Source organism: Aphelocoma coerulescens, chromosome 2, assembly GCF_041296385.1.
Source record: "Aphelocoma coerulescens isolate FSJ_1873_10779 chromosome 2, UR_Acoe_1.0, whole genome shotgun sequence".
Lineage (NCBI taxonomy): Eukaryota > Metazoa > Chordata > Aves > Passeriformes > Corvidae > Aphelocoma > Aphelocoma coerulescens.
In genome coordinates this window covers 2,156,439-2,168,500 of record NC_091015.1, presented here as the reverse complement: position 1 = coordinate 2,168,500, position 12,062 = coordinate 2,156,439, and the positions used below count along the sequence as shown (strand labels likewise).

The 12,062-nt window shown below is 49.3% G+C and overlaps 1 protein-coding gene across 1 annotated transcript in view; it reads right to left on the bottom strand.

Annotated features, from left to right (window-relative positions):
• Positions 1-575: 575 nt before the first annotated feature.
• Positions 576-12,062, bottom strand: part of WNT3A (Wnt family member 3A) — an 83,757-nt gene continuing 72,270 nt past the window's right edge. Inside the window, exons 3-4 of the mRNA XM_069005711.1 lie at positions 3,796-4,061; positions 576-1,055 (exon numbers count right to left, since the gene is read on the bottom strand). Coding sequence (XP_068861812.1) covers positions 576-1,055; positions 3,796-4,061 — 746 coding nt within the window. The remainder of the gene's footprint in view (positions 1,056-3,795; positions 4,062-12,062) is intronic.

The following is a 12,062-nucleotide window of genomic DNA, read 5'->3' as shown; positions in this document are numbered from 1 at the left end:
CTGGTTCCAAGGCAAAAGCAAAGAAGTAGTCATGCTCTTTATTAAAAAAAAAATCATTAATTTATCTGCCTTTATTTCTTTTGCTGCCATTGCTTATATTACACAGTCTGGCCATTTGGGTTTGCAGAGAGATCTCTCAGAAAGCTCAGTGCTGCTGTCCAGCACAGCCTCTGCCTGGCTGAGGGAAAAGGAGATACTTAGGAAGATGCAAGTCTTTCAAAGGACACTTAATCACACGAGTCACTTCAGGTGGGTGAGAGCAGAGCAAATCCATGCTTTTGCTAATGCTCTTCTTTCCAGCTCAGTGTCGTGGGCTGGAAGAAAAAGCCGCTCTCCTGCTGGAGGCATCGGCGTTGGGGCAGAACTTGTGTGACTGCCAGATGTACCTCGGGATAGCCCAGAAGTCATTAGACCTATTCTATCCAACCAATTTTAGCCTTTTAAATTTTTTTTTTTGTCCAGTTTTTATTCTTTTAATATCAAAAAAGTAGACTTCTCTCACGTCTGCAACCTCAGAGGAAGTAGGCTCAAAATCCATTTCTCCACTCGGAGCCCGGGGAAGGGCTTTGCCCGCTTTATTTGCACGTGTGGACATCGTAGACTCGTATGCACTCCTGGCAGCGGACGTAGCAGCACCAGTGGAAGATACAGTGACACTTCTCTTTCCGTTTCTCAGTCCTCGTGTTGTGCCCGCGGCCGCAGCACAAGAGGTCGCAACCGTCAATCCCGTGGGAAGTGACGTTGCAGATCCTGTCGCGGGTCCCAAAGGAGCCTGTCTCAGGGTTGGGCTCACAAAAGTTCGGTGAGTTCTCGTAGTAAACCAGGTCCTTCTCAGTTGGGGCCTTGAAGAAGTTGTATTTGGGCCGGAGGGTCTCCACCCAGCCGCGGGATTCCCGGTGCTTTTCCACCACCATTTCCGACGCGCTGTCGTACTTGTCCTTGAGGTAGTCGCCGATGACCCTGAAGTCTGGCTGGGACCACCAGCAGGTCTTCACTTCGCAGCTGCCCGAGAGCCCGTGGCACTTGCACTTGAGGTGCATGAGCTCAATGATAGACTGCAAAAGAGAAGGAAGGCAAAGGAGAAGGAACACATTAACCTGTAATTAAAACACTTATGACATTCTGCTACTTAGCCGTGGTTTTCCAAAGAATTATGAATGTTTTCATAGATATATTTACATGCTTGAGAACAAGAGTCTTCTCACCCCCTCGTCAATGCCCTGCTCACTGCTGGGTCTAAGATAAAACTTCTGTACTTTACAGTTTTCAGTGACTGGTTCTGATTCCCAACTCAGATTTAAAGATCTACCAAAAAATTCCACCAAGGAGATTTCGGATCATATTAACTTCTGTCTTCATGTGGAAATATTACAGTGCTGTCACCCAGGATCACAATTCAATCACATCTGGGCAGAGAAGCCAAGGACACACAAAGCTACTCAAACAATGCCTTCACAAATGAAATATGCAGCTTTTCCAGTGGAAATTAAAGGAATATGAAATGTCCTAACTATCTAGACAGAACTCCATCCTTTACATATGTTTTGTGTTTACTTAAGCAAACTAGGTTCAAGCCTTGCTGTGGCTACTTTCAGAAACTGAAAAGGAATTTATTTCTATTTTTAAGCCAGGGTTATGATTTTTCTAAAATCATTTCAAAGGAAAAAAAACCAAAGAGCCCAACTTTTGATTTGAAACGCTCAGGCTTCAACACAAAACACTTTCCTAGGACAAATGGGAGGGTGATTATTTATGCCAGAAGTTTGCTACTTGTTTTTACCTCTTATAAAATGGGCTTAAATATTTCCAGAGGTGTTGCCCTCCAGTACTCTGAGGTGGGAGACAACCTTATGCAACCGGCTTGATAATCTGCATTTTCAGAGTGATCAGCAAATTTCTGGGTACGTGAACAGGCGAGTGCCAGCCTGAGTCCAAGAGATTTGCCATGAATCAGCACCTTGGTGTTCACCAGGTGCTTTCCTGTGTTATTTACGGAGTATCACCCGCCACAAAGCAGGTTGTAATTAGTGATGAGAGAGAACCACAAAAGGTTTGGTTCCTATAATCACGCTGAGCTTAATCAAAACTCCTGGCGGAGTGGTAGGGTTGGAGCTCCTATGGGAACTAATAGGAAACACTGCCCATGGCTCAGGTCTAGCTGGGAACATTCAAGTATGGAGACCTGGAAGAGCTGCCCCATGGGTGCTGGCATGGTGAGAATGGAAAACACCAGTGCTTTCTAAAACAGTGGGATTTCAGGTCATGGTGTGACATCTGCTTTCTAATCTCTGACACCTGTAAAATATCCTAAAATAACCCAGCACCAAGACCCAAGACTTAGAGTAAAAAGACCTCTGCGGGCCTGTGATCACAGGGATGTTTGTTCATTTTTTTCCAAGGATTCTCACTTTAGAGCAAATTCTCACTTTAAAGAAAATCCCTCCTTTCCACTCTCTACAGCTTCTCCACAGCCCTCTTTGTCCCACTACGTATCCCAGTAACTGCCACCAGCACGAACCCATCCCTGGGGGTACCTGGGATAATTTAGGCCAGAGCTGGAGGAAACCACATCATCACTTGTGGTCATCTCCATTGCAGACAACTTTGGTTTCTGGTGGTATTTCCCTTTCAAAAGTTGTATTCCAACAGCTCTGCTGTGGTGTGAGGTGGGATAACTCCACCAGGGATTCATGGAAACCATTTGAGGAGCTCTCAAGGAGCCCCAGCCTGCCTGAGGACAGGTGTCCCAGCAACTGTGGTGGCTTTGCTACAGCTCTCTGCACAAAGGTCCTCCTGGATATGTGCAAGACCTTCTGCTGAGGGGACCAGACCACATTAATCTGCTCTCTGTTATCTCAGAGAAGCTGTGGCATAACCTCTGTTAGAAAGGGCTTTGTGGTTCAGTTCCACAAATTGTTTCCCACAAATCACACTCTTCTGGCACTTATGGGCTATTCTTGAGATGAAAAAAAACCAAAAAAAAGGGAATATCCCCCTTTTGGGATTATTCCACCCAGGGAAATGATTCATTGTGTATAAGGCAGATTTTGTGCTTTCTTTTCCCCAACACACTTTGTTCCAGGATTGTTTGAAGTGAAAACAGCTTCAGGGCATGGTCCAAGTTTAATCAGGAGGTACCAGAGTCATATTGCCTCTAATTTCCTGGGAAATTGAACAGGGTTGAGAAGATGGGTTGTGGGACAAGGTCTCCTGCTCTCCTCCTCCCTCAAGGCTGCAGAGAAGGGGAATTGCACCCAAACTTCAGGTGCCCCATGGCCAATGGAAGGGAACAGGCACAATTAGGACATTATTAACTGAGTTAATAACTCTAATCGTGGAATCACAGAATGATTTGGGTTGGAAGGGACCTTAAAAGTCATTCAGTTCCAACCACCCTGGCATGAGCAGGGACACCTTTCACTAGACCAGGTTGCTCCAAGCCCCATCCAACCTGGCCTTGAACACTTCTAGGAATGGGGTGTCCACAACTTCTGGGGGTTGACATCCTCATAAGACGGGATGAAAGCCCAGCCTAAGCCTGCCTTGCTCCATTCTCCACAGAAGAGCTCTGGCCCACTGACTCCAAGGCAGACATTTACAGCCGCATGGGTGAACTTATGTGGAGCTTCCATCGACCAGGCACATCGATCTAGAACTATCATAGGACAGGGATTACCATTTTGTGACGTAAATCTGCCCAGATTGCCATCTTCTAGTCCCCTTAATTCCCTCCCACCATTCATTATGTCAGGTTAGAAAATAACAATAGGAAAGGTAAAGCTTCAATGTCCTTACGGTCCTTCCAGCTTCGTTGTTGTGCCTGTTCATGGCGGAGCGAGCGTCGGGCCTGTTCTCCCGGGCATCCGCGAATTCCCGGGACACCATGCTCCCAAACTCCACGTCCTCGCTGCAGCCTCCCCACTTCCAGCCCTCCCCAGGAGAGCCCTTGTGGCGCGTGTCACACCCGCAGATGGTGGCCGAGCCCTCGGCGCAGGATCTGGTCACGGCGAAAGCCACCCCGGCAGAGGCGATGGCGTGGACAAAGGCTGACTCCCTGGTGGCTGCGAAAGAGAGAAGTCAGTGAATAAGGGCCAGTGAAGGATGGGTTTGATCAGTCCTGTGAACATCTTCTCTGGAGGGCATGGCAGAAGGCCAGGAAATCCTCCTCTTCCCTGTGGTCTGGCTTGGACTTACTCCAAAGATGTTTTCTTCTGCTAGGAAATGAGCTCCTGTGCAGACAGGACCAGGCTTGATTCAAGGCCACTGAGGTCAGCCAAGAAGTTCTGACTGGGGTCATCCTCAGGTCTTTGGACAAGGCCATGGCACCACAGACAGCTGTGCAAACCTGAATTTCAGGGGCCACATGGAATATTCTATATGGTGCTGTGCAGTCAATGCACCTCACAGCCAGACCCTGAGCCGTGGGCTTCGCTTCAGACACACAGAATTTGGGGATGCTGCCAAAAAATGGAAAATGCACATCTACACTTAACGACAGCCTCACTCTTAGTGGTGGGACCAGCACCAGGTAAAGCTCCTCTTCCTTGACTGGGAGAGGTGCTGGTGGCTGGAAGGCAGGAAAATGCCAGGATGGTCACATCCTCAACCCTCAGGATGTAAACCAAACACTGTCCCCACCCTCCATCCCTTTTTTCCCCGAGGCTGTGCCTCTCACTCAGTGACAGTGTCCAAGGTGCACCTTGCACCTGCCCCAAGTTTCCCTCACTTGCCTAATTAGGGACTGGAAAATGAGCTTTCCTTTTCTGCCCATTGCCTCAGGCTGGAGGGTGGGATCAGCTAAAGATGTTAAGGACTGAGGAGTTTTAGTCTTTGTGGAGAACTTCCATCACAGCTCTCCATCCCAGGGAGAGCTGGGCAGGGAAGGGGAGCAGGCAAGGCTTTCCCAGATGCCAGTGCTTTTTCCACACTGTGCCAAAATGAAAACCAAACTTTTCAAACTGCTTTGCAAGCGGGGAATACCCCAAGAATATCAGTTTTTACTTCCCTTCTCCCTCGCACTTTTGGTTTCTTCTCTTACAGGAAATGACCCTGCAGTTCAACACCACACCTCAGAAAGCACCATTGCTTTTTGGCTGCAGTAAAATGGGATTTCTACTGTGAACAGGGCTGTTCTCAAACCCTTGAGACAATTCTAAGCAGACCCCATAATTCTGATAACTGGCCTCCCTTAACCTCTTGTACTGCTCCCCATTCCCCTTGTGCTTACAGACCAGTTATCCTTGAAATTGTGTTGTTTCTGACACTTTTCATATGATTCCACTGGAACATTGAAATATGAATGGATCCATAAAGGCACAAGGTCACATTTTAAGTCGATTGCAACTTCACCAACTTCTACCAAGCTTTGTATCAGCTGACTACTCAAAAACCACTCAAACCTTCCCTGGACCGTATTTTGCTGATCTGAGCTTTCCCTGGGCATTTTGGCTTAATCTTTGCCTTCTAGATGCTTCGAGGCTTTACTAATGTGAAGAGAGTTTAATGCACCAAGCCAAAAAGTCAACATGTTTTTGGGGAGCAATCAAAACTGTGGAGCGGTCCTGGCTGGATTCAAGGCTTAAGCAAGAGCTCAGGCTTTGCTTTGGGAAGGCTACCAAATACAACAATATGCAAATCCAGTAATGTGCATGAACTTACAAGCTGAAGGGATGAGCAATGTCCTGGAACATGTTTGTCAAGGCACTTGGGGAGGTTAGTAAGTCACCGAGGGCTACAACCCAGAAAAAAAAAAAAAAAAATGGAAAATGCAGGAACCCTCAGGTCCCCAGTGTGATTTTGAAAAACCCTTGTTCAGCATCTGTCCAGCCTGGAGGATCCCAGCGTTCTGCAAATGATGACCATACAGTTCTTGACTGGAAGAGCTCAGCTTTAACAGTCCCGTTCTAACAGGACTGGGGACTTTGCATCTTGTGCTTGCCTAAGTCCAAGTGGGATCCAGAAACCAAATTTTAGGGGCGGAGAGCTTTGTATGAGGTCCACAAGGACATTTCTGACCAGCCCTGGGGCCTCTGAAAAATAGAAGGCTTCTCACAAAAGCGAGATGAGGTGAGGGGGTGAGTGTCATTCTAATCTGGAAGGGAGGTGGAAGGTGCTGTGTCCGGCCAGAGAAAAGCTGACACACCTCCCACACCCTCCCAGGGTGGCCCAGCTAATCCTGCAACCTTTTCATAAAGTCATAGAATGGTTGGATTGGAAGGTCCTTAAAGATGATGTAGTTCCAATGCTCCCAAATCTTTCTGCTTTCACCCCATGATTCCCCCAGCCTGTGTTTGGGATTGGGATTAGCCTGACCCCTGTGCAGGACCTTGTGCTTGGCCTTGTTGGGCTTCATGAGGTTTGCACAGACCCACATCTCCAGCCTGCCCAGCTCCCTCTGGATCCATCCCTTCCCTCCAGCGTGTGACTACACCACTCAGCCTGGTGTCACCAGCAAACTTCCTGAGGGTGCCCTGGATCCCACTGCCCACGTCACCAACAAACAGTGCCAGTCCCAACACCAACCCCTAAGGAACACCACCCCATCTCTTAGAGTGGCACCACCCAGCTAATCCCTGATCCACCAGGCAGTCCATCCATCAAATCCAGGTATCTCCAATTCAGAGACAAGAATGTCGAGCTTTCCTCTGACTATGGCTAAAGCGCGTTCCTCGGTTAGGTCAGCATCACCCTTTGCTCTGCTCAGGAGAGATTGGATCCAGGCCTTTGGCTTCTTGGGAAGGTGTTGCAGGTGCTGAACTGATGTTTGCAAACCTCCTGTGCCTTGCCAAGCTTGAACCAAAAAGAAAGCCGTGGTGTCTGTGCAGAAAAAACTTCTCCTGTGTGGGTACGAGAGAGGTGGCCTTGGCTTGGGAGTCCACAGTTTGTGGATCCCAGCTTGGATTCAGCAGGAGCATCAGCTCAGCACAGAGGTGTTTCTCTGTGCATTCTCCTCACTACAAGAAGGACATTGAGAGACTGGAGCGTGTCCAGGGAAGGGAATGGAGCTGGGAAAGGGGCTCAGCCTGGAGCAAAGGAGGCTCAGGGGGGACCTTGTGGCTCTGCACAAGTCCCTGACAGGAGGGGGCAGCCGGGGGGGTCGGGCTCTGCTGCCAGGGAACAGGGACAGGAGGAGAGGGAACGGCCTCAGGCTGGGCCACGTATTGGACATTAGGGAAATTTGGATTTTGAGTTGGATATTAGGGAAAATTTCTTCACACTGAAAGGGTTGTCAGGCCCTGGCACAGCTGCCCAGGGCAGTGGTGGCGTCACCTGGAGGGATTTAAAAGGATATGGCACTTAGGAACACGGGAGACCAGTGGACGTGGCAGTGCTGGGTTCATATTTGGGCTCAATGACCTTGTTGGTCTTTTCCAACCTTAAGAATTCTACGATCCGATGATTCTGTCCTGGTGCAGAGCTCACCAAACCCCAGGGAGCTTCAGGCAGCACAGCCTGGAGAATTCCTGCATTTGCCAGGACTTGGGCACAGCTGAACAAGCAGTTCCGGGCAGACAGCTTTGGCTGTAGACACCAAACCCTAAATCTCAGGTCCATCACCTAAACTCTGCACCGTTTTTGGTCCCTGCTGAAAGTCAGGAGGGTATTGACGGGATTATCCTTAAGAAGCACCAATTACACTGAACTCTTCCCAGAAAGCGCTCAGTGCCTTTTACAGCCTGGATAGGACGTAATCACTCCCCTGCTTTTGAAATGCAGCCACCACTTAAGAGCACACAACAGGAAGCAAATCGCGTTGTATCTGATCCTAACTACCTGGGGAATGCAGGCAGGCAGGGCAAAGGAGCTGAGATCTGGCCCCGGGGCACTGAGGCGAGGAGTTTGTCTCTTGAGAAAGTCGCAGCCGATCTCTTAATGACTCCACGGAATTAGGGCACTGGGTTTACATCTCCTACCCCTAACTTAAGGCACCGGGTTCAATATTGACGCAGATGGAGCGGTGCCACCGTGTGAGTCACGTCCTGCCACCTCCCAAGCCATGGGTCTGTCCTGCCATCGCTAAGCAGAGCTGACCCTGCCGAGCTCGGAAGAGCTCCCCGGGTCGTAGCCGGAGGCGGTGTGGCTGCAGGAATGGAGAAGGAGTGTATGGAGACAGAGATAAGCAGAAGGAAAGCATGCACTTGTAATGGAAATGAGGGGTTATTAAGGTGCCATATAAAAATGCAAGAGATTTAGCGAAGATAGCAGGAAAGTGCCGTGTATTTGTCAGGTCGCCTCATTCCTCTCTGGGTGGTTCTGGTAGCAGGAGACAGCAGCTCGTTGGGGCTTGAAGAGAGCTTCTGGAAAGTCACCTGGCAGGAGGAGGTTAGCAGGGATTAATATCTCACGGGGATGTTGACTTCAGAGCGTTTTAATCACCTTCTTTTCAGTGCAGCACGAGGTCACCGAAGCTCTCTCTGCCTTCATCTCGCTCAATTCCTGCCTGCTCCTGAGTTTCCCTGCAGGGCCCAGAGTGTGGGATATCTGGTGCTTCCCCAGAATTTCCTTGCCATTCTGGAGGGATTGAATATCAGTGAAAAAGTGCTGAGACTCACAGAGGGCCTTTAGGGGTGTCCCCTAAAGCAGAGGTCTCCAAGTCACTGATCCCTTCTGGAAAGTGTTTCCTAAAAGCCCAGACTGAAATCTGAGAAACTCAATGTCCCCTGAATATCCTGTGCAGGACCTCTCTGACCACTCCTCCCAGCACCAAACCCATCTTGAGATGCAAAAACGCTTGGCTGAGTAGTTCAATTTTGCTAATCCAGAGGCCTGAGGATGACATGACCTAAGATTTGCTTTCCTGCTGTGACAGGGCTTTTTTTATGTGACTTTGGGCAAATCCCTTAGTCATCCTGTGCTTCTGCTTCCTTATCTGTACACCTGAGGACAATCCTGCTTATCTCCTCAGGAGTCTGCAATGCTAAATTCAGTGATGTCTTCAGAATTGTAGGCAGGAGTTGAGGCCGAGCAGAGGGTTCTCAGACTGTGGGATGAGGCAGGCAAATGAATAACTGCACAAGTATCTCAGCTGTCCAATACAAGAAATCTGCTCTCGTGTGTTGTTCTGCCCAGACAGTGACTTATTTTTCCTGAATCTTTTCCCTGAATGACGAAATGATTAACCCCAAGTCAGGTGATATCCCAGATACGTGGCAAGATGGACTGTGCTGATGCAGTAGGATGAACAGAATGGTTTATTTTGCTCTGGAAATCCCTTTTTACCACATCTATACCATCACACTGAGCCCTGTTGTCCCCATTTCTGACACCTTAAATCTTTCCTTTTTGGAACAGAGTCCTTGGAGTGAAGCACTGACTTAGTGCCTTTTTGGGGCTGGATAATGTATAAACAACATGGAAAAGAATGGAATTGTCCCAGACAATGGAGGAAAGAATTCCCAGCCACGTCCTTTCCTGAGGAGAGGATCCTGCTCCCTGCTCCACAACTGGAAAGACACTGGCATGGTGTGGTTGTGAGCCCTGAATTTCTGACACCACGGACTTCTGGAGTGCTCTTAGGAGAAGCACTTAGCAAAAAACGGAGTGGAACAGAGGAAATGGAATATCTGTTTAGCAGGACTGTGGGGAGGAGTCGTGCTGGCTTCTCTGGGCTTCGTTTTTCAAAGCTAAAAGTCTACAGAAAGGTACTTCTTGCTCCAGCTGCTTGAGACACCCACCTTTGAGGGGTGGAAGGTGCAAAGGCTTCCCAACATTTTTCTGGTAGGGCAGACTCCCTAAGCACACGAGGGAGTGTGAGAAAGGGTTTCAATTCCCTCCTTGGCTCGAGGGGATATAAACCCACAGCTGTCAGTTAGGATTTGCACAATAGTTGACACTACACTGACTCTGGATTAAAAGGGAAAAACCTGACCAAATAAACTAAATAAGACCCAAGAACTGAAAAACTGAAAATAAAACTGGGAACAACTCGGTGTTTCTGGTATTTGGAGCAGCACAACCCAGCCTTTTACACTGGCTCAGTTTTCCCTGGTTCCTGTGGTCCTTCCTGCACATTTGGCATCATGGGGATTGGAAGGTGTTGTCCAAAGGAGAAAGGTGCTGAGGAATTCGTGAAGAATTTTGGAAGCCCAGCCTTCGAATGAGGTGCTCTCAGCACACTGTGCTTTCCTCCTTGAATCCATCAAGGGAGACACCTTCCCCGGATGTGGGAGCAGAGCTGTGCCATTCCCTCGTGGGGAGAGCCACCCATGAACATTTCCATGAAGATAAACCAGAAGGGCTTGAATGAAAGCTCACGCTGCACCACTTTGGATGAAAAAGAAGAATCCCAGGAAAGATTAATACCAAAAGAGCCTGCTCGGTTGTTAAGTAGCTGGTGGCCCCTGGGAGAAGGAGTTTCTTTAGGCTCTGGCAGCCTTGCAGGCACAGCTGCTTTCTGAACAGCAGGAGGGAAGTCCAGCGGGACCGGTGAGTCAGAGCTCCCAGCATTCTCAAAGGCACATGGAGGGCTTATACCAACACCAATGGCATCGCCCGCTGGCCCTGAGATCCACGTGCAGGAGGAGCAGGGCAGCCCAGACTGTCCCAGATTCCAGCAGGGGATACTCCAGTCCCTCAGCCCAGCTGGGCTGTGCTAAACTTGCTCAGCAGCAGATCCCTGAAAGCCAAAAAACTGAGAGTTCAGGATATGGGGATGATGTCCTCCACTGTACGATGCTCTTTGGGGGCTGAGAAGAAAGCTGGGGACAGACTTCTCAGTAGGGCCTGTTGAGCTAAAATAGGGGTAATGGTTTTAAACTAAAACAATGTGGATCCAGACTTAAGGGAGAAATTTTTATGATGAGGGTAGTGAAGCACTGGAACAGGTTGTCCAAAGAGGTGGTGGATGCCCCATCCCTGGAAACAGCCAAGGTGAAATTAGGTGGGGCTTTGAGCAACCTGATCTATTGGAAGGTGTCCCTGCTCACTGCAGGAGAGTTGGACTAGATGAACTTTAAAGGTCTTTTCCAACCTAAACCATTGTAAGAAATGCAGGTTCCCATTTTCACAGGACATATTTCTCCCCAGGGAAAGGAGCAAAGGTGGGGGGAAAAAAAAAGTTAAAAGCCGTTTTTTTTTTTTTGAATGATCACCAAGCAGGAAATCATCTGCCAATCAGAACTATTAAATTTTGGCCCAGCACCAGGGGAAGGCAGAGAACAGGGAACTCCTTGGCACAGACTGGCTGACAGATCCATCCACGCTGCACAGACAGTGCCCAAGTGCTGGAGGGGAACAAGCATCATTCCCATCGCAGGGGAGGAGGAGGAGGAGGATCACAGGGGTGTCACGGCTGCTGGGACCCTGACATTGCTTGAGGGGAAAATACTGGGAGTGTTGGAAACCAAATATTGGCTCTGGCAGCCTCGGAGGCAGGTGAGCTTCAGTTTCCCCACATTCCTCCCAACTGTAGCAAGAGTGGATCCCATCTCAGATAAAGCAACCGAAAGGTTTTACATGAGCCTGGCTCAGCCTCAAGCTTCCTTCCCTCTGGAGAGGTCCCTGTTTCCACAGCTCGCATTTGCCTTGGCCCATCCTCACCATCTGCAGTGTGTTGGTCTCCTGCAGCACCTCAGGCCTGGCACCTCCTCAGTTACCCCTTTACTCCTTAGCAGTGGGTCCTTGTCCCACACTTGCTGTTTGCTTTCAAAAATACACCTCCCACCCTTTAGGATGGAAGTTGTGGCCTCGGATGTGCTCAGCACGAGGGCTGTAGGAGGGGACAAGTCAGGCTTCCTGGTGGGAGAGCACATTCCCAAATTCGGCAGCGCGAGCAGTGCCCATCCTGGTTATGTTGGAAAATACTTTCCTGAGTGAAAGCTTAAGGAAGACATCCTGAGATTCTGAGATCTTTCAAGCTTTTGTTTCTTTCCTTGGTGTCGCTCCCAAGCCTAAACCGCCAAGCACCAAGTGCCCTGACCCCGACTTCCTGCTCGACCACAGCAGCATCGGTCACGGAGCCCTTGTGGTTACTCCGAGAAGACTCCGGAGGCTGTGGGAAGATCGGAGCCTGGTGACTGCCTCACCCAGTGGGATACACGTGCTGCACAAAGGGCCTCTCTGGA